The sequence below is a fragment of the Lates calcarifer genome, linkage group LG1 (genome assembly GCF_001640805.2).
Source record: "Lates calcarifer isolate ASB-BC8 linkage group LG1, TLL_Latcal_v3, whole genome shotgun sequence".
Lineage (NCBI taxonomy): Eukaryota > Metazoa > Chordata > Actinopteri > Centropomidae > Lates > Lates calcarifer.
This window is the reverse complement of record NC_066833.1, coordinates 6,772,969-6,794,325: the sequence shown is the minus strand read 5'-3', so window position 1 is coordinate 6,794,325 and position 21,357 is coordinate 6,772,969. Positions and strand designations below refer to the sequence as shown.

Here is a 21,357-nt window from a genome sequence, read left to right as displayed (position 1 = left end):
GTGGATCTGCTTTTGGTCCACTTTCTTGACACCCCTTGAATCCAAACTCACAAAACTTGTTCAAACTCTTAGAGCTGTTGCATTCCACATTGTTCTGTGTTTGGAGCAGTATTAGCAGCACTACAGAAGACATCTTTGGGGCTCTTGTGGTTTGCTATCAGTCCTTGTCATTAGCTTGTGGTTGTCTGGATTTTTCGGAAGTGAGACTTTGTCCAGGGACTTGTGAGGCAACAGGCAGGGGAACTAATGCATTTGCTGCATCCTCAACATTTAATGACCTGCGGGCACTCTTGTGTGACTCATTTCCAGCTTATTTCCTATGAATGTGTTATAAGCTACAAAGGGATATTGTTTGGCACTCTGGCTATGAATGTAATGTATAATGTGTGTCTCTTTCCAGCGCTGCCATGGTTTGTGTTCATACAGCTGTGCTCTTTCTTAGCCACCAAAAATGTCTGTTATCTTGCATCATGTAAATATATTTTTAGAGCAAGCTAAGGACAACAAATGACATTGAAGAGTGTATCGCTCAAGAGTAACTTGAAATTTGCTGTTACTTCCCTACCCACCTTTTCACAATTGTCTAACAACATTTATATGATACATATCATTTGTGGTGTGGACCAGTGATTGGTTATTGATGTAATGTCTAACACAAACTTAGACATTATTGTTGAATTGCACAGCTACTTCCTTTCCTTACTGTGCAGGGATGATGTAACCTACTTACTAGAGTTCTGCACATACAGTATACAGTGTTGTTTAATGTATGACTCACCTTTACAAAAGCTATTATGTAAAACACAAAGCCTAGTAAACCTGCTACAGTTGCTAATTAGTAATTATACTATTGCAAGTGTGTTGGAGGGAGAGTTCTTTGAGCTTGAAGGAAGAAGACATTGTGTACATCAAAACTTGACTATTTTAACAGTGAGATAATATTAGTATATTGTGATCACAAGCTCCACATTTGGGTCAAGTTGTTTTAATTGAGCCTACAGATATTTAACCTCTAACTCTCTGGCTGCTGTTTTTAGTGATGACTACTGGTGGATGTAATGAAGAGAGAATGCTTTTAGCCTTTTATCCTACGTCTGATAGGTGTGTAGGTCAGGGGAGGAAGAAGAAAGGAGATGGGAGAACAGACCGATCTTTGGCGTCTAAACAGATAAGGCTTGAGTGTGGCATGATGGACTTAAGACTGGCCACTTGACACTCCTAGATAATAACCTCACAGACAACCCATTGTCAGTGTGTGTGTGTGTGTGTGTGTGTGTTCAGGAATGTAAAGTGGCAAATGTAGGGACTAGTATTAGAATGACAAAATATGTACAGTAATTTACTTTGTAATAACTTTTGCTTTTCAAGAACTGAATACATTTTGCTGAAGTACTTTGCACTTGTCAGGAGAATTCAATTAACTAAGCAGAATGTGTTTAAAAGTTTTGGCAATTAATCTCAAATTGGTCACACAGAAAAATATGGCTACCAATTAGCAAAAATGCACTTATCCAACTATTTTATGTACTGAATTTGGTAGAATTTGACTAAAATTTGAGTGTGTTCGTTTATTGGTCTATGTAACAGAGGCAGTGCACACTAATAAACATTGATGTGATGTATAGATGGCCACATACTTTCTGGCCAAGTAACTTTCTACCACATTTCACTTCAAATCTGTGTTTTTAGAGATTATTTCTGAAATTATTATTGCTTAGAGGGCTTAGTTAATTAACAGCAAAATATAAATCAATCTTTGGTTCCAGTTTGTCAAATGTGAGCTTTTGATGCTTCTCTCTGTTTTATGTCTTTGAATACCTTTAATTTATTTCTGTTTGTCAGACAAAATAAACATTTTGAAGACATCACCCTCAGCTTTTGATATTTTTATGGGCATTTCCTGCCTCTTTTTTTTATAAACTAAACTATTGATTGGAAAAAAGTGTAAATAATCATTACTTGCATGCCTATTTCAGACATCCTGCTAACAAACAAACATATAATTATTTTGAATAGTGAAATGTGAAGCAGGTGCTCTTCTGTATTGGCCAGTGGGGGTGATGCTTTTATTTTCCTCCCTCTCCAATCCTACAGTTATAGATTTCATTTATAATGAGGCAGTAAAGAACAGTTATTTGTATCAAGGAAAGACTTCCATGGCCCTGAATGGATCATTAGCAGAGGCACCTGGAAGCCCTGGACAAAGGCATTAATCCTCACTGTCCAGCCTGGCAGGTTGATTTCAAAGACTTACTGCAGTTCAAATCCTCTGTTGCACATTTACCATTTATTTTCATTAAATTATTGATATGCAGTAGTATTATTTTTCACAGAATCTGTGTAGTAAGCTCCCAATAATATTTCCAGATGCAGGACAAGAACAAGTCCTCTAGTTCTCCTCTTGTTGTCTTATTTTGTTCAGAATAGTAGTAGCACAGATTATACATCTTTTTTCTTTGCATTATTCATGATAGTATAGGTTGAAAGGAAAACTTGTCAATAATAAATTTACTGTTTTTTGTCATCAGTTAAGCATGTCATTTACTCAGTGTTAACAGACCTACAGGACACATACAGTGAGACTACTATTTACCAAGTTATAACCATAATATACTGTAGAGTTTATGAAAAACACACAGTGCCTCTGTCTCTTTCATTGCGACATGTAAACAGCTGATCACAACAGAGAAAGCAATCATGCAAAGCATCTGTTCTCCTGTGAAAGCGGCTGATGATGGTAATTGAATGAGATGGTTGAGAAAAAAAGAGGCACTATTACAGGGGAAGAAATTGATGAACATGGCAAAATTTTACACAATACATCATATCTTACTCCTGATGTCAAGCAACCCTTTGTAAGCATGTTTACTGCTCCCATGAGCCATACCCCACTGTGTGTGTGATTTTCTTTGTTCTTGCACATGCACTGTGCACAGTTATTACTGTCTCCACGTTTTAACATGATACTCCTTTTTATCAACAAAACCAAAATAGAAAATAAAATGGGCACTGTCATGTTGAAATGTGAAAGGGTCTCAAAAAGTCAAAAAGCTGGAAGCACACTGTTTTTCAAACTATAATTGAATGCTTTAGCATTAAGATTCCCCTTAAATGCCACCAAGGGACAAAGACCAAACCATGAAAGAAAGACTTAGGCCAAAGAATGAGAAATGGGATATCCACATACTTTTGGCCATATAGTGTATGAAACAGAGAAAAGCAGCAAATCCGTTACATGATAGATGCTCAAACCAGCAAATGTGACAAATTATTATGATCTATATTTTTATCATCTCTTTTCTAATGCAAAGGTTTTTTTTATTGTTTGATTGATATTCCTGTGAGAAGTGTTTATGATCACAGTCCCTCAGAAAGATTCTATTTATGGATCCATTGCTCACTAAATCACACATCCTTATCCCTTAATGAAATAATCAGATGAGATGAATGAAGCTTCATTTCTAACACACCCTATCTGCCTGGACTGTACCTCCTTGTCCCCTCTGGATGGATGCTGTTAATGGGTTTGTGTTGAACAGTGTGTGACAGCATCCATAGGGGCAACAGACTGTGCCATCATCTGTTAGATAAACATTTGTAGTGACGCCCACTTTTTCACCCCATTTGGCTGAGTCTGCAGGACTCCAAACGTCCACCAGCTGGCTGTCCGGCAAAATAGAAAGTAAATGGACTGTACTTATATAGCGCTTTTCTAGTCTTTTCGACCACTCAAAGCGCTTCACACTACAGATCACATTCACCCCATTCACACACATTCATACAGCACCTCTATACAATAGTGCTTTCTAGCACAGACACACACATTCACACACCGATGACAAACATCGGAGGCAACTTGGGGTTCAGTATCTTGCCCAAGGATACTTCGGCATGCGGACCGGAGGAGCCAGGAATCAAACCACTGACCTTCCGATTGGTGGGCGACTCTACCTCCTGAGCCACAGCCGCCCCAAGCAGAAAACAGAATTCACGCAACCTGGCGAGCTAGAGACGTACTAGTTGAACAGGACAAAGCATTTCCAAGTTGGAATTGGAGAGGTTCAGACAGTTATGGCAAAGATCTAAAACAAGCCTTTGGTGTTATCGTTTTTCAATATTACAGACACTTTTCAGACTGTCACAGTCTGTTCTTCCATTCCTCAGAGCCCGTCTTCAGTCCCTTTTTTCCCAGACTTGCAATTCTTAATTCACCCATCTAATACTCTCAGTCTTTTCTCTTGGTTCCCATTATCTGTCTGCCCCACCCATCAACTCACCTGTACCACATCTTTAATCATGTGAACTTTCCTCCTAACTTGCACCTGAAACCAGTCCCCTCATCACCCCATTTGTCAGCCATTTCCACCAGCTACTTGTTGGCTCGCCTGTATGTATTCCTGTTCCTAACTTTTTCCCTAGTGTTCCTGTCTGCCTGCTTCTACCCATCTGTCTGTAAGCCTGTTTTTTTTCCTTCAAATATAGTACCTTCACTGCACCGACCTGCCTTTGTGTGCATCTGCGTTGGGAAATCATTGAACAGTATTTTTGAAAAAGACAGATGCTTTAATGCTAGTAAAAATGCTAGGCTTTTTTTTTCTTTTTAAGATATCACCACTAGTGTTGACAAAATTCAAAATAAGAACTACCTTTATTTCCAAATGTTTTGAAAGTTAGATATCAGCTAACTAGCATTATTGCATCAAATAATTGAAATAAAACATTCCCCTGTATGTAGATTTAAAGATGTTTTAGATACTTAAATGTGTGAATATCTGGCTGATTGAAACATCTCAAGACAATGCTGAATGCTCTGAAACGGTGGATCTGGACCTCTTTTTTTAACAGTTTTTCTTAGCTCCTGCAAAAGCTGACATGTTGAAAATACAAATTCTCTATCTGACCTTATTATGGTAGAAACTGAAAGCAAAAAATTTGAGTTGACCAACTGAGAAGCAATGATTAACTTAGCGCTGCTTTCTGCCTGATAGCTACAGGCTTCGCAAATATGGCTTGATGGTTCAGATTCAAGCACGAGTGCAGTCAGAGATGGAACACCTCCATGATTTTCACGCTTCAACAGCGTAGTGGTAACATGCTGCATCCACAGTGGCCACTCAGACAGAGGGAGACAGAGATGTACTCCCGCCAGCCAAGATCATTCTTCTGTAAAATGCTGAATTTTAAGTTTAATTTTCACAAGGCATTTCATGTGACATACATTATCTACATTTTAATGCTTAACTATTGCATAGTGTGCACTGATACTTCACCCAGAAATACTGAAGTCTCCTGGATAATACAGTTTATTTTTGGTTTATGTAGTCCTTAATTAAAAATATGTCATTTTTGTTTCTGAGATTAAGTCAGAATAAGTACTAAATTTCTAGGTAGCTTGTTTGTTGTTGTGGTCCAAAGCCCTAGATGCCCCCCTTCACTCCTCTTTCAAACCACCTGTCCTCCCTATCTACCTGTCCCTGGTCCTTCATGTATAGGTAAACTGCTGAGTCTTGATCTGAGGACTTGGCCTCCAAGTATCTACAACCAAGTCAAGTTGCCCTCGATTTGCCTTTTCTTGGATTTGGTTTTATCAGTTTCATCCCATTGTGTTCAAGCAGACACAGCTGTCATGTGAGGTGTCAGCTGATGTGCCATGCAAAGCCTATATGGAGGTAAAGAGGTTAAAAAAGAGTTGGAATATTTGTTTACACAGAAATGTATTTCTGGCAAACACAGTAACATGATATCCTGAGCTCTGTGCTGTCCTTAGCCAGCTGTAACACAAAGACGACATCACCTGCATCAGCTCCCATACTGTCAACAGGACAATATTATGTTATGATGCATGAGGAACATGGAGGGTATATTTGACTGTGTATGCTTACTCTCCAGAATAGAAAACTGCAGCTGCTGAGTGCATCCACAAGTTGTTGTGCTAAGTGTGAGGAAGTACACAGTATATCAAGACAGAAAAAGTATATTTTATATATAAATTGACACACAAAGACATGTTTGGACTAAATGGCAGATAAAGGCAGACAGACTGGCAAACAAAGAAGGTCACAAATGACTGTAGACAGGTAAGTTACAGACTGTGGGGCAAATGAATCATTGCTACTGATGTCAGGCTATTGATGTCAGTGGCAGTAACTGTGGTGGTAACCATGTTTACTCATCATTCACTCCTTCACCTCATTTAATGCTGATGACAAGGGGGATAACTGGCTCCTGACCCTGGAGAGGCTGATGTGCACATTCCCGATACCTGTACTATAAAGCTATGATGAGCAGTAATTAGCTTGTGGACCCCAGAGAGTCTGTGCACTGACCTAGTTGTTCCTTTCCTATGGGGCAGGCATCCAGTGTTTGTGCTAATGTTGTGATTACTCAGCCGTAGTGTGGTGTCAAGTACAGATTCTGTGCTATGTAGCAGCAACATCTCACTCCATCACAGAGACAGAATAACAGCTAGTTGGACTTGAAAGAGAGAGTGAGAAGTGAAAAAGAAAAGTGAAAAGGCTACTTGGAGAGTGAAGAGTGAAAAATGCTGCTGGAATATGAATTCATGTCAGTCCATAACATAATGATATATGAATTGTTCCTTTGGGAGGAGGTTCACTATGATGAATAGCTGTAGTCAAAGTTAAACCCATTTCTGTTTAACTTTAAACAGAATTTAAGGTTTAAGGCAGTCACAACAAAAACATCACCAACAGTCAAAAACTCAAAAATATTCAGCTCATTATCTTGTAAGACTAAGAAATGAAATGTATTTGGGAGATTGACTGATCATTGCATCTCCAATCAGTAATGATAGGACAACCATGCTCTCTATTTAGATGGTTTTGTATAGTATAGCATGTAGAAATGCTGCTGATTTCTAAAGATCAATTTACAATATTTTGGGGAAGGCATTTAGTTGCTGTATAGGTATAACTACTAAACATGTTTCAGTCTAATATAACAGCACTACGCTATATACTAACTTCATGAATTTTATCATGTTGAAGCTATTTTAGAGAGGTGTTGATTGGGCTTCATTTGAGGCTTTTTGTGGTGCCCTTGAATTGTCTGGGGTTGAAAGGTGTTTCTGAGGTTTTAAGGTTTTTTCTTGGTTTTGTGTATATTTTTTTGTCATTTGTATATTTGTATATAACAGAAAGATCAGCTCATTGACTCATGGTCCAGAGGTCCACAGTAGAAACAGATGTATGGGATAATAACAAGATATTTCGTACAATATAGCAGTGTGTACAAAGGTCACTATGAAAGGAGCCATTGTTAAAAATGGTAGCCTTGGATTGAAATCCGCCCCTTCTGAGTGCTGTGGATATGATCATCACTGCTGATGTCTCTGCCAGGAGGTCTGAAATAGCGTCTCCTCGGTAGTGCCCACCCCTTACTGCAGGGTGGGCAGCTCCTTGCATGGGATGCTGGAGCTTGATGAGCACATTGGTGCTGTAATAGTGCTCTCTGCTGTGGGGAAACTCTCTCCAGCAGTGTCTCTGTGCATCCACTGTTGCTTTTGTGTATGTTTGCACATTTTCCTCAGTTAGTCTGTCATAATCTTGCTGTCTTTCTGGTTCATTGTCTCTCTCTCTCTCTGTCTGTCTCTCTGCTTTGAATAAGTAGGTGGGTGTTTTTATTGCTGAGTTCACACACACACACACACACACACACACACACACACACACACACACACACACACACACACACACACACACACACACTTACTGACTCACTCAGCACAGATACTTTATAATCAGTCATTTTAAGGAATGGCCAAAAAAAAAATCTCACACAACATACAGATGAATAGTACATTTAACAAAAGGAAAAAGGGAAAATTACTCCAAATCTTGCATAATACTGAGTTATCATCTTTATCTCGAGATCATATGTTATGGCCTTCATAGCCAGTAGATCTTAACCTGGAAGATAGTAGAAATGACTACTAAACAGCAATCTCCACCACCATCATTGAAACACTGCAACAACAACAACAATGTGATAATATTGTTTACAAGAATAGTGTCTATCCTTCCAGCTGAGTTCAGAGACTTAAGCTGTTGTAGGGGCTAGTGTTGGAACGCCATTTCATTAGGGCACTTTATGGTGGTCTAACCTCTAGTTTGTCACCCTATCTTAGTTTAGCTTAGCATAACAATGGGAAACAGGAGGAAACAACTAGCCTGGATCAGCCAACAAAGCTCAAGCTTCATAATTATTCTTGTCATCTTAGTCTCTTAGTCTTCTTCACTTGGCAAGAAAATGAGCATAGCAAAGGTGAACAAAGGAAAATTTCAAGCTATTCCTTTAAAACAAGACTTATGTGATGAAGAGACGAGCCCAGAAGACAACTAGTTCAGTTCAGTCCAATTTCTTCTGAGTTGGGTCGCGGTGGCAACAGGCTAAGTAGGGCATTCCATACATCCCTATCCCCAGCAATGTTTTCCAGCTCCTCCTGGGGGATTCCAAGGTGTTCCCAGGCCAGATGAAATATATAATCTCTCCAGCGAGTTCTGGGTCTACCTCCCAGTTGGGGATGCCCAGGAAAACCTCCAAAGGAAGCCTCCCAGGAGGCATCCTAACCAGATGCCCAAACCACCTCAACTGGACTTGGAGGTGCTGACTCTCATCCCAGCCTCTTCACACTCGGCTGCAAACCATCCCAGCGCATGCTGAAGGTCATAGTCTGATGAAGCCAACAGAAAAACGTCATCTGCAAAGAGCAGGGACGCGATTCTGAGGTCCCCAAACTGGACACACTCCTCATCTCGGCCGTGCCTTGAGATCCTGTCCATGAATACCACAAACAGGATCAGGGACAAGGGACAACCATGGCAGAGTCCAACACCCAAAGTCAAACGTGTGTTGACTTTGTGCCAAGAATGCAAACACAGGTCTCACTTTGGGTGTGCAAGGACCGAATGGCTCACATCAGAGACACTGGTTCCCCATACTCCCTCAGTACCTGCCACAGGATCCCTCAGCTTCTTAACTACCTCAGCGACCTCTGCCAACAATATGGGTGAGGCTTCCCCCAAGTCTTCAGACTCTGCCTCCTCCACAGAAGGCATATTGTTCCTCAAAGTGCTTTTTCCACTACTCAATGATATCCCCAGTCCAGGGTCAGCAGCTCCCCCTCCGGCTGAACACAGCCCGAGACAGGGCCTACACCCCCCCTCCAACTTACCACCTAGGTGGGGATCAGTTGATAGCTCTGCCCCTCTCTTCACCCGAGTATCCAAGACATATGGATCTGTGACTTGCACAGAAGTCCAATAACAAAGCACCACTCAGGTTCAGATCGGGAAGGCTGTTTTTCCCAATCACACCCCTCCAGGTTTCCCCATCGTCGCCCAAATGACCGCACCTCTCACCCTGGGCAACTCCAGAAAAGTAACCGCTCTACCTCCTGCACCAGCTCAGGCTCCTTCCCTACCAGAGAGGCAACGTTCCACATCCCTAGAGCAGGTCTGCGCCATCAGGCGTTGGCACACCTGGGTCCCTGCCTTTGCCTGCCGCCTGGCTAGCTCCCAGGTTCACGGGGGCACTCAAACCCCTCCATCATGGTAAGGTGGTGATTCACGGAGGGGAGAAGAAGACAGCTACAGCATTAGAAATTTACAATAGAATATCTAAAACTTGCAATTTGATTCTCTTTTGTTGGAATGAATGGTATTGTCAGAAGTGCAACAGACTTTCAACCCATAGAGGTCAGTGTAGCAATGCATTTCCCTCAAGGTGTGGTGGAGATTTTCTATGAGACTTAAGACTGCGTCATTCAAATTAATATTTACTTATATTGCCATGGTTACGAAACAAAGGACACAGAATTTCCTGTTGACATTCCAGTGGCAGAGTATTGTGTCTGCCTTTGGTGTTTCTAATTTTATTTCTAAAAATAAAACCACCATCTTTCTGAACCTTCCTTCCCAGCCGATTTGTCATCTTTAATCTGTTAGCCTTTGATCCGGCATGGAGAGGAATACAACTAGTCATGTGACACAGCAACCCACACACACATGCACACACCTGGGTGTAACCTCCCACTTATTCATTTGCTTCGTCTCTGGTTTTAAGGAACAGGCTCTTATTATGTCCTGCATCTATTTGCAATGTTTTGCATTTAAATGTGTTAATTTTTGAATAGGGCATATCAAATTGCACATCACAGTTGTTTGTTATTATGTCTCTTTGGTGTCAAGTTTACTCTGTCTCACATAAAGAGAGATTTCTTCTTGCAGTGGTTTCACCAACACTGGTCCTTTTTTAATTCCTTTTGATAACATATTATTTCCATCTTCTGTGTCCTGTTACTCTTCAGGGCTCAGCTGATTCTTACACAAGTCGACCATCTGACTCGGATGTGTCCCTGGAGGAGGAGAAGGAGGGCGGCCGACACGAGAAGGAGCAGCAGGCCACTGTTCAACTCGAGAGGGCAAAGGTCACTTTCAACTATCTACTATCTACAGGACAATAGAGCTACATTACTGCACTATATATCACATGGAACACACATAATCTCAGCTCACAATTCAGTTTCACTGACTGCATTGTAGTACAGGTCCATTAGTGGCTGTCTTAAGGTTGTCAAATTGTCAGAGTATAGAGATTTACACTGATTCCATCCTCATCACATTCTCACACCTATTCTAGTCCAAATATAAACAATGTGATGGAAAAAATCTTGTTCAAAGTTATTTTCATCACAGCTACAATTGAGTTCAGCAGCTAGAGAAAATAAATCATCCCTTTAAAGCATTACCACAAAACTTTTTTATTCCCTCAGAATCAAGAAGTGTAGTTAGAGGTTCCAGGTTCCCCACTGATGATGTTGATGACAATACAATGCTGCCATAAGATATGTTTGTTTAGAGATTAAGGTATGGTCATAAAGTACTTTGTTTGATAGCTTGAGAGCTAGAGAGAGATTTCTACTCTGTTTATATTGAGGTGGCTCTTGCTTCAGTACCTCTGGTTTTATTAGACAATAGGCCTTTTTCACAGTAGACATTTGTACCTGTCACAGTAGGAAAAGCACAGGTGTTACTAATAATATTAACAATGGCTCTGTTGAAGTGTTCCAGTAAAATCATGACAGAGTAAACATGCACAGCAGCAGGACCCTGACAGTAAGGCAGCCACATGAAGTTAAGCAATGATTAATCTTCTTTTTTAGACCTGTGCCTTTCTTACTGTGACATGTAAAAATGTCTTCTGTGAAAAAGGTCTTCTTACAGTCAGACTATTTTGTGGCAAAAAAACGAATTGATGTGATGAAGTAACTCGGTTTTGCTAGGTATTTTTGTCACTGTATTAGAATAAGAACAATATAAGAAAATATATACAATAAGCTGTTTTTGAAGGAAGGGCTCTTTGGCTCTTTGTGAGATCCTCTGCTGGCCCTGCTGTGTACTGTGGATGTGGTGTGATCGCCACTGCCGATGTCTAGCGGCCACCTTCGTCACGAGGTCTGAAATAGTGTCTCTATAGCACCACCCACCCCTCACTGCAGGCTTGCTGCATGTGTGATGCTGAAGCCCTGATGAGTACATCGGTGCTGTAATAACTCTTTGCTGAGAGAAAACTCACAGTCTAACTGCTTCTCTGTGTATACAGTCGTGAAAAAGAAAGTACACCCTCTTTGAATTCTATGGTTTTACATATCAAGACATAATAAAAAATCACACAATCAATTAAGAGGGTAAGTAGCAGCCAGGTGCTGCTTATCAAAAGCTCTTGATTAACTGATCATCAGCAATACCTAGGTATTCTTGAGTCAGATGTGAGGCCATCTGTATGACAACTAAAGCTTGGCTGAAATTGGGTCATGCAACAGGACAATGATCCCAAGCACACCAGGAGACAGACAGAATGGCTGAAAGAGAAAAGAATGATGGTGTTGCAATGGCTCTATTTTTGACTATATTTTTTGTTTTGTTGTTTGTCCATTTACGTTGTTGACTTCTTCTCGATCAAATTTCTATAAAAAAAATATACCAATATCCTAATATAAAATGTAATATTATGTGATTTAATCCATTTAACCTATTCCTATTATTATTCCTTATTGTTCTGGTTACTTTTTCCTCCCCTCTGTCTCACAGACTAAAGCAGTGGCATTTGCTGTGAGGACCAATGTCAGCTACTGTGGTGCGCTGGATGAGGATGTTCCTGTGGCTGGCACTGCTGTCTCCTTTGATGCCAAGGACTTCCTCCACATCAAAGAGGTACAATTCAGTCACTATCCAGTGATTCTAAACTCGTGGCACTATTTCATTTAGTACACTCCACTATTTGTCTTGGAATTGTAGCACATTTTATCCATGTTGGCTTTGGAAGCTTAAGTTCAAAGTTAATTCTTGACCCTGGAAACAGAGGCTGAAGAAACACTCTCAGCACAGAATCCATGAGGAATGCCTTGAATGGAATCCAACTGTTTTTTTGTTTTTTTTTCTTGATTTTATTGAATGAAGATTTTAGTAGCACACAGTCATGACTTAGCTAAACTCCTCCTGAAACTCGGTCACTGCTGATAAGGAGACATCGTCAAACCTCTCTTTGATATTGTCATTAGATCATCTGTGGAAATTCATGGTGTCTCATACTGGAATTAGGCTCTCCTCTTTGTTTGTTTGTGATTGAGACCTATAGGGCAGGTGTATTTTTGGATCATGATTTTACATTGATGATGAGGATGATCCCACATGATTCCACAGTGCCAAGTTGAAATTGTTTTGTCTTGAGACGTTACAAGATACTAATATTAATGGCAATCCAATAAATATATTTTACAGTATAGGAGATTATGAAAGATTATCTTGTGATTCTCCATAATCAGTTATCACTCTCTATCCTACATTTTACAGAAGTACAACAACGACTGGTGGATTGGTCGCCTGGTGAAGGAAGGCTGTGACATTGGTTTCATCCCGAGCCCTCTGAAGCTGGAAAATATCCGACTTCAGCAGGAACAGAAGAGAGGACGCTTCCATGGGTGAGTGGAAGAAGAGGAGGGGGATTTGACGAGAGCTTGGATGTGAGAATGCAGGCGGAGGAGGAATCAGTAGCAGATTTTGTAAAGTAGACACATGGATCAAAAGGGATAAGGAGGGTTGGATGGAGGGTTTGGGGATGAGTTGAGTAGAGAGCCACTTTGGGGATGAGTAGAGCCTGGCAGTTGAGCCAGCAGATAGGGAGGAAGTCGGGTGGATGAAAGCCAAGTTGTGTTGTGTGGTCCAACCTCTCAGACATGTGCCTAAAGCGTGACCACCACAGAATTTTCCATCAGATGGGGTGATGTGTTTTATGTCACCAAAGTGATTAGAGATGCTGAGTACCGTCATCTTTCCTTACTTAAAATAAAAAGGTGAAAGAAAAAAAAAAACTTGTCACCTTGAGTCACTTTGTTCTTCTATTTATTTCTATTACAAAAAGCATTTTGTTCATATGAACATGACTTAAAAACACTTCTCCTACTGGTTATTTACATCCAAGAAATGATATACAGTACTGAATGTCATTTTCTTTCTTCTATCAGTAGCATGATGTGTAACCTTGAGCACAATCTGTGATCACCTGTTCTCCAGGGGTTGGTGGTGTTTGATGGATGACATCTTGCTGGTTTTTAACCTAACACCTTTCTCTTTCGGTTCTCTGTCATCAATGTAGCAGTAAATCCAGTGGGAATTCTTCGTCTAGCTTGGGAGAAATGGTGTCCGGCACATTCAAGCCAAACCCCAACTCTGCAGGTTCGTCCCAAAGACACAAGTCTGATTTAGGTCTGAGAGGAAATACTATTCATCAGATTCACAGAGGAAATTGTTTGTCTCAGTTCCTGCTCTGTATGTGTGAAGAATATTTATTTACCTCATGTGATATTATGATGCTTTATAGTTTTTGATATAAACTGATGTACAGGCCTAGTCCAGAATGCACTTATTTACTCAATCTTTCTTTTCTTTTTCAGGAAAGCAGAAACAGAAAGTGGTGAGCGTGGTGTATTGCTTAGTTATTTTCATGTTTTGTAGGAAAGAGTACCACCTCTACAGCTGATGAGGTCATCTGCATTTACCTGTTTTATCAGAGTTATTTGAATGAACTTTTATCTTTTAGTCTTTTTTTAACTTGTGACTTTGACACTGAAAGCAGTGTACAAATAGGGGAACATTATCAAGGAGCATTATTTAGTTTAAAATGACTCTCAGGTTATGCCAGAGACAGATTGAAAGACTGCTTAGTGACTTGGAGACTTTAGGTGACACTTGCTAATAATATCAAAGTTTGACTTAAGCTGTGTCTTCCCATCCCTCCAGGCTGAGCACATCCCTCCATATGACGTGGTTCCCTCCATGAGACCGGTTGTCCTGGTGGGACCATCCCTGAAAGGTTATGAGGTAGGATGTGCTATTGCCCCTCAAGGCATTTCACTCAGCCTCTCTCTCACAGCCAAAACGGAAATCTTGTTGTACCATACATCACTTAGCCAATTGTTTTCTATTGCTAAGAATACAAGTATCAAATTTTCAAGGTCGTGTGCTTACATATACTTTATAACGAGGCCAAAACATGAACTTTTATAGTGAAATCAAATACAAAAATTGTTGACATGCTGAAAATTAGTGGTAATTAACAGGAAAGAAGCCTGACCTTACATTTTACACACCTTAACACCTTAACGCCAATACATTTGGCAAGAAAACTCACTTTACTTCATTTATCACTCATTTAGTTGAAACAGCTTGTTTGACGTAATTGTACTTCTGCAACCTGTACATTACTGGTGGCCTCCACCCAGGGACTACAGATAGAATGGCCTTTTACTTATATCTTGTACAATAAATGTATTGTACATTGTTAAATAAACAATAGATAATAACAATAATTATTTTCTTGGGTGACAGTGCATGACTCATTCCCTATGTTGCATCATGTCACAGGCTCTGGCTAATCTTTAGAGATATACATTAAAACTGAAAGTTGTCATTGATTATCAGTTACCATTGCAACCACAGGACAAACAATAAAGGAGGCCAAGGAGGTGGTGGGAGGTGGGAGCTGGAGTCAGTTGTCATGGAATCACAGTCCTCGCCTCCCATTCTGGTGTTGCCGTGGTAACAGCCTTCTGGGTAAACTGCATCAGTCTGAAAAAGTGGAGCATGGTTTGAAATTAGAGGCAGAGAATAATGTGTGTACTGTAATATAGCTTTTAGAATGAGATGATTTACTAAATGGCATTTCATTTTTCCATAAAAACACAGATTTATAGCTACTAATCACTTCGGACACCTTTTCGGTTTATTGTTTGCTTCAACACAGGAAGGCAGTTTAATTAATAATAAAGCTGATGATGGACAGGATTTTGCTGAGGGATGTAGCTCCCTTTAGTGATCACAATTATCTACTTTATATATTGTATGTATATGTATATGTATATGTATTATATATGTATACTGTAGTTCAATAATGTAGTGAATAAAGTAACATCTCTCAAAATGTAGAGAAACATATGAAGTAGCAGAAAAGCATGCTAATTGAGTAATGTACTTGTTGCTCTCTATAGCTGTATAGTTGGAAATTAATCACCTTTTAATCCACAAAGTCATTGCACATGTTAATAGTGCTATTTTTCATCTGACAATTGCTCTGTGACTCAACTCAAAGGGTATCAAGCTACTGTCATCCGTCTGTCACTGTCAAGCTCATTTGAACAAATCAGGGTGACAGCTGGTACAGCTAAACACAGAACATCGCCTGTTTTGGTTCCTGTATCCATGTATTCCTTTCCTTGAGACAAACACCTCAAGCAAAGAGGAAGACTGCTTGTGTTTAAGGATGACTTTCTGAGCAAAGACAACCACCTCATCTTGGATTTCGGTTTCAATTCAAGGCCTCGGAGTGGCAATCATATTCATCGGCCAAAGCTGTATGGGAGGCTGCACTGTATAATAGCCCCAGTTCATCACCTGTGCATTGGCCTTTGTGACACTTCTCATTGTAGCTCCTAATCACTTTATTTAATGTGGCCCACGTTTGTTCTGCACAGAGCCAGGAGGAAAGAAACTACTCGCTCTAGACGAATTGCTTGGTCAAGTGTGTAATTCACAGACCATTCAGATTCAGCAGCATCCTGACTGGATGGCATCAGAATGAATAATAAGTGTTCACTTCCACTTGTTTGCTGCTCTATAGTATATTCAGTAGATGTGTAAGAATGCTGATGTTATAAGCCTCTTTTGTTTGCTTGTAATATGCTTAACACTGTGTTCCCTCCTTAGCCTCCCTGCCTGATCTGTCTTGAATTACATTCTTTTTTTCTTCTTGTTCTCTCCTTTTAATCCTGTCTACTCCACTTCCTCCCTCCTTCTTCAATGTAGGTGACAGATATGATGCAGAAGGCACTGTTTGACTTCCTGAAGCACAGGTTTGATGGGAGGTAAGCAGTCAAAGCTAAGCAGTGTCTGTTGTTCAGTGCATCATCCTTCATGTTGGTTCTGTATGACATGTCTGTTTTGTGTTGTTGCAGGATCTCCATTACAAGGGTAACAGCTGACATATCATTGGCCAAGAGGTCAGTACTAAACAACCCCAGTAAGAGGGCCATCATTGAGAGATCCAACACCCGCTCCAGCCTTGGTAAAGCTACAGGAACTGTTTCACTCAATGATGTGCATGTCTTGTGGGTGTTTAAACTGTGAATATTTTGTAATTACCTTCATATTCCTTCGTGTTCATCTTTATTCTGCTACATGTTGTTGTTGTCTTCTTGTAGCGGAGGTCCAGAGTGAAATAGAAAGGATCTTTGAGCTGGCCAGGTCTCTACAGCTGGTGGTGTTGGATGCAGACACCATTAACCATCCAGCACAGCTCATCAAGACCTCATTAGCACCTATTATCGTCCACGTTAAAGTGTCCTCACCTAAGGTAAGATTAAAGGCTTGGATATTCACATTTGTTGCTATCTCCTATCTCCTGTATGTAGTATTAAGTATTAAAGCCATAGTTGGAGGATTAACATTATTTGTAAGTGTAACTTGCTGCACTCAGCAGGCAATAACAAGCAAAATAATATGTCAAACAGAATCTCAGTTGTTTTATTCCCCTGATATTTACATTTCAAAGTGAAATATGAGTGAACCTATCCAGGCAGTGAGGGGAAGTCTGAAACAGGAGGCATGACTGTTCTGTTACACTTTGAGTTTGAACCTATAGGAGCAGTGACAGGCATGTTAGTACTTGTGGTGGATTGATTTTCTGGAAATTTAATCTTGTCTCCCAAACATGCATATGGCAGCTTTAATGTTTAGAGAGCAGTTGTAATTCACAGGACTGGAGATGGTGTTAAAGAGGCCTGTCTAACCAAGAATTTGGCTTGTTTGCTGAGTAGTAGTTGGTGTTTACTCCACAACTGGACATATTTTGTACTGTATATGTGCTTACCACAGGTCCTCCAGCGACTGATCAAATCAAGAGGGAAATCTCAAAGCAAACACTTGAATGTGCAACTTGTTGCAGCTGAAAAACTAGCGCAATGTCCTTCTGTGAGTACACGTCAAAAACCTTTTTAAATCTAGACAAGCACCAACCACCTAGTTCGTTTTTTTTTTCATTCATTTTTTTATTCTGCAACCACCTGTGGTGAAACTTTGACAGGAAACCCATATGCAGCAGCTACACTTTCTTATCTTCCTTTCTAACCTCAGGAGATGTTTGATATTATTCTGGATGAGAACCAGCTTGAAGATGCATGTGAACATCTGGGGGAGTACCTGGAGGCATACTGGCGTGCTACACACACTTCACTTAGCACGCCACTCAACCCCCTGCTAGGACGCAATCTGGGCTCCACTGCTCTCTCTCCATATCCTGCTGCCATTCAGGTGAACTTGTCAAACTTAAAAAAAGAAGAAGTTGTGCTATATTTTCTTCCTTTAATAGTAAATTTATTTGAACTTGTTTGTAAGTTTGATCGTCCTGATTATTTATCACTGTGTTTGTATGTTGCTTATCTGTAAAATTCAAGCACTTTAAAATATACCTTTACATTTTGTAACCCTTAGGACAGAGGAAAAGACACAGTGCAATTATGTGAAGCTGTGACATTAATCCTGTGCTATGTATTATGCCTTAAAGTCATAGCTGAGATGCATGAATTATAGCTGCTATCAGGTGTTCTGGCAACAGGCTTAAAGCAATACTTAAATATTCTGAGTATCAAACAATGCCCTGCAGTTTCAAAAGGTGGTTGTAAAAACAGTTTACTTATGGATAGAGCAGCATAATCAACTTGCATTCAAATGATGTGGATGTTCCAGACACTTAAATAAAAGAGGGTTCAATAATTCAAATGTTCTGTATCATGCTGCTGCTCTCCTCAAGGCTCTGAAACTCCACCAAAAGCAATTATAAGCAAGTATTTGGCACATACTGAGTATATGGCAGTGGCAGTGAACAAGTGAATTAAGCTGCAGCTCACTCCCTGTCACTCTTGGAATGCACTGGAATTAACTGAATTCAAGTTGTCAGAGGCTACTGATCTTTGCTTATTTCCTTATTGACAGCAATGAGGAAACTGCTAACTCTTTATAACTATTTTACAACCACCTTTCAAGTCTACACTGGTGACCTTAAAGTAAATATATCTATCTATCTATTATCTATTATCTATCTATATATATATATATATATATATATATATATATATATACTTAAATGTATTTGAATATGATCCAGGTGTTTACAAACCTTTTGAACCTTTGCAATATTTTACAAACCTTTTGCTAATTTTGTATCATATCTAACATCATCATTTACTGTATATATTTTGCTCAACTTTTGTGTCAAATGTTTAACACAAAGCAAAACACTATAATCAGTATCTCCTCTCTCAAACAGGCCCAAAGAAACCGGAATAGCAACCACACAACAACAGACCAATCACCTGTTGAACGTCGCAGCTTGATGCCTGCCGATGAGAACTACCATAATGAACGGGCGCGGAAGAATCGCAACCGTCTGTCCTCAGGCTCGCAGCACAGCCGGGACCACTCACCTCTGGTGGAGGAGGACTACCAGGACCCTTACCAGGACTCTTACAAGCCTCACCGTACCCGAGGATCGCCAGGAGGCTACAGCCAGGAATCCAGGCACCGGCTTTGAGCTCTGGTCTGCTGTAAACACAGTCTAAGCCTGTCTTTCACTAAACAGCCATCCAGGTCCTAAGAGTTGAGGCAGCTTTGCTGTAACATGATGAAACTACTACACTCATTTGGACTGTAACAACCTCGTATTGATGTGTAGTACCTCATATTCCCTTTGGCCTTTGCTCCGCCAAATGGACATTTGAACCTAAAAAATTAAGAATCCAGTTCTTGCTTTAATGTGAACAAGAGAAGGAACTGGATATGAAAGTAGCACAAGACCAGAAAAGTTATATTTTAAAGGGAAGGATTAAGCTGGAGCTGATCTGAATATGCCCAGATGTGGCTTGAGAATGGACCCTTCTGGACCCTTCCCGCCACCTCAGCTGTTACTGTAGCATGCAGGTAGGACTATAATTACAGGTCACTACATGCATCAATCCAGTGCCAGACAGCAAGAGCATCCAGTGGTGATGATCAGCACAGAACCTGTTTGCACGCACCCAGGAGCTGGTAGAAGCAGAATATAATGCATCTTTAATGCTTCTCAAGTTTGTTTGCCACTGTCATTGATGTGAGTGTAATAAATCTTGTGGAAGCCTGTTCCCAAATCCAGAGTTTTACACATTTGCTTTTAAGTGACATGGATGGTGTTTGTGGTGATCTCTTTGGGGTTCATACAGTAGCTCCCTGTGCACACTCTTTGTTCTTTCTTGATTCCATTTTTTCACCAACCATTTCAAGACAGAAATATATAAATCATGAGATCTGATACATCTCAAAGCTCCAAACCTCAGGAATGAGAGGTCATTAAGACCTAGAAGTGTGCTGACAGATGTAGCGTTTATGTTCTCACCCATCTGATAGGGGTTCGATTGTGTGTGTTATGTTAGACTGTTAAAAGATGTTATGATTTAATTGTTACAAAAAAGTTGTTAATATAAGGAGCACAGGAGTCATTAGAGTGGTCAAGTCAGCATGTTTTTCATATGCCATGCGATTATCAGCTATTGTTGTCTGTCATGTGTTTGGCAGAACATCAACTGAATTAATAGAACTGGATTTTAATGAGTGACTTATGGTATATTGCGGGCCTCCATATGTAAATACAGTCAAATAATTGAAAGAAAGTTAATTTCAGTTCATGAAATTATATTCCATTAATTTCATTTTTCACTGCTGTGCATACACCTTGAAATTATAAATTATTTTCCTCCATCACCCTTTATTTTTAAAGGTTTTATAAAATAAAGTCACAGTTACATTAAGTAGGCCCCTTTTCCATATTTTCAGCTATTCCATTTGATTTTCATTAAAGACACCTATAAACTATCTGAAAGTATTTAGGCATTACTGTGCTGCATTTGTCAGTGTAATTTAAATGGTTCATGAAAATTCCAGTTCCCTGCATTTTTTAAATCCAGAATTCACTTGTATGCTGACAGCTAATACAGGATTAATATATAATTACATTTTCATGACATATCCTTGTATCTTGTAATTTAATATTTGTCCAAAGTTCAGGTATTTTTTAGTCCATAGGCCAGAGATCTCGTTGTGCTTCAGTGATTCTGGAAAAGGAAGATCAACAAGGAGACTTCTTATCTGCCATATACAGTAGCTTTTATTGTTGTTGTTTCAAAACTCTGGAGCATAAGCAACAATTTAAAGATCTGAATACTGCCTGTGAGAGAATGATGCATTGATTAGAAGTTTGTGTGCACTGTCATTTTACAATTGTAATGAAATAAACTGCCCTTATGCTGTTGTATGGATAACACTTGTTTTTGTTCAAAACCACCAATCACCAACACCCATTTCAATCTCTATTTCTATCTCTATTATGTCTTGATATGCTTAAAACAAGGTGAGCATTTCAAAACTAGCTAACTAACTTAAAGACTCAAATTGCTTATTTTTTCCTGAACAGTCTAACACTAAAGAGTGAAGAGAAGCATATTCATATTCATGTTTGGATACGAGAGACTGGAACCAAAGAATTCTTTGGAATTTGGAGTGAAAGAAGGCTGAAATTATTAATTTATTATCAAAATTGTTGCAGATAATGTTTTGGTAGGTCAACTAATTAATTTACTTTTGACTTATCATCTTAGTATATAATACTATATTGTTATTGTTGAATTGGATATAATTATATTATATTATATTATACTGGTTAGAAAATGTCAGAAAATATGAATCGCATGTTCTCAGA

General features: G+C 39.7%; 1 protein-coding gene across 3 annotated transcripts in view; it reads left to right on the top strand.

The window, feature by feature from the left end:
- The window catches only part of cacnb4a (calcium channel, voltage-dependent, beta 4a subunit), a 31,818-nt gene extending 10,898 nt beyond the window's left edge, over positions 1-20,920 (top strand). For 2 of the 3 annotated variants that reach the window (XM_018696516.2, XM_018696519.2), the window contains 12 exons: positions 10,328-10,447; positions 12,111-12,233; positions 12,873-13,000; positions 13,675-13,754; positions 13,973-13,992; positions 14,319-14,399; positions 16,380-16,438; positions 16,529-16,638; positions 16,775-16,926; positions 17,448-17,543; positions 17,706-17,882; positions 18,898-20,920. In XM_018696516.2, coding sequence (XP_018552032.1) covers positions 10,328-10,447; positions 12,111-12,233; positions 12,873-13,000; positions 13,675-13,754; positions 13,973-13,992; positions 14,319-14,399; positions 16,380-16,438; positions 16,529-16,638; positions 16,775-16,926; positions 17,448-17,543; positions 17,706-17,882; positions 18,898-19,161 — 1,410 coding nt within the window. In that variant the 3' untranslated portion in view covers positions 19,162-20,920. The remainder of the gene's footprint in view (positions 1-10,327; positions 10,448-12,110; positions 12,234-12,872; positions 13,001-13,674; positions 13,755-13,972; positions 13,993-14,318; positions 14,400-16,379; positions 16,439-16,528; positions 16,639-16,774; positions 16,927-17,447; positions 17,544-17,705; positions 17,883-18,897) is intronic. The other variant, XM_018696518.2, reaches the window with a different exon arrangement.
- The last annotated feature ends 437 nt before the right edge of the window (positions 20,921-21,357 follow it).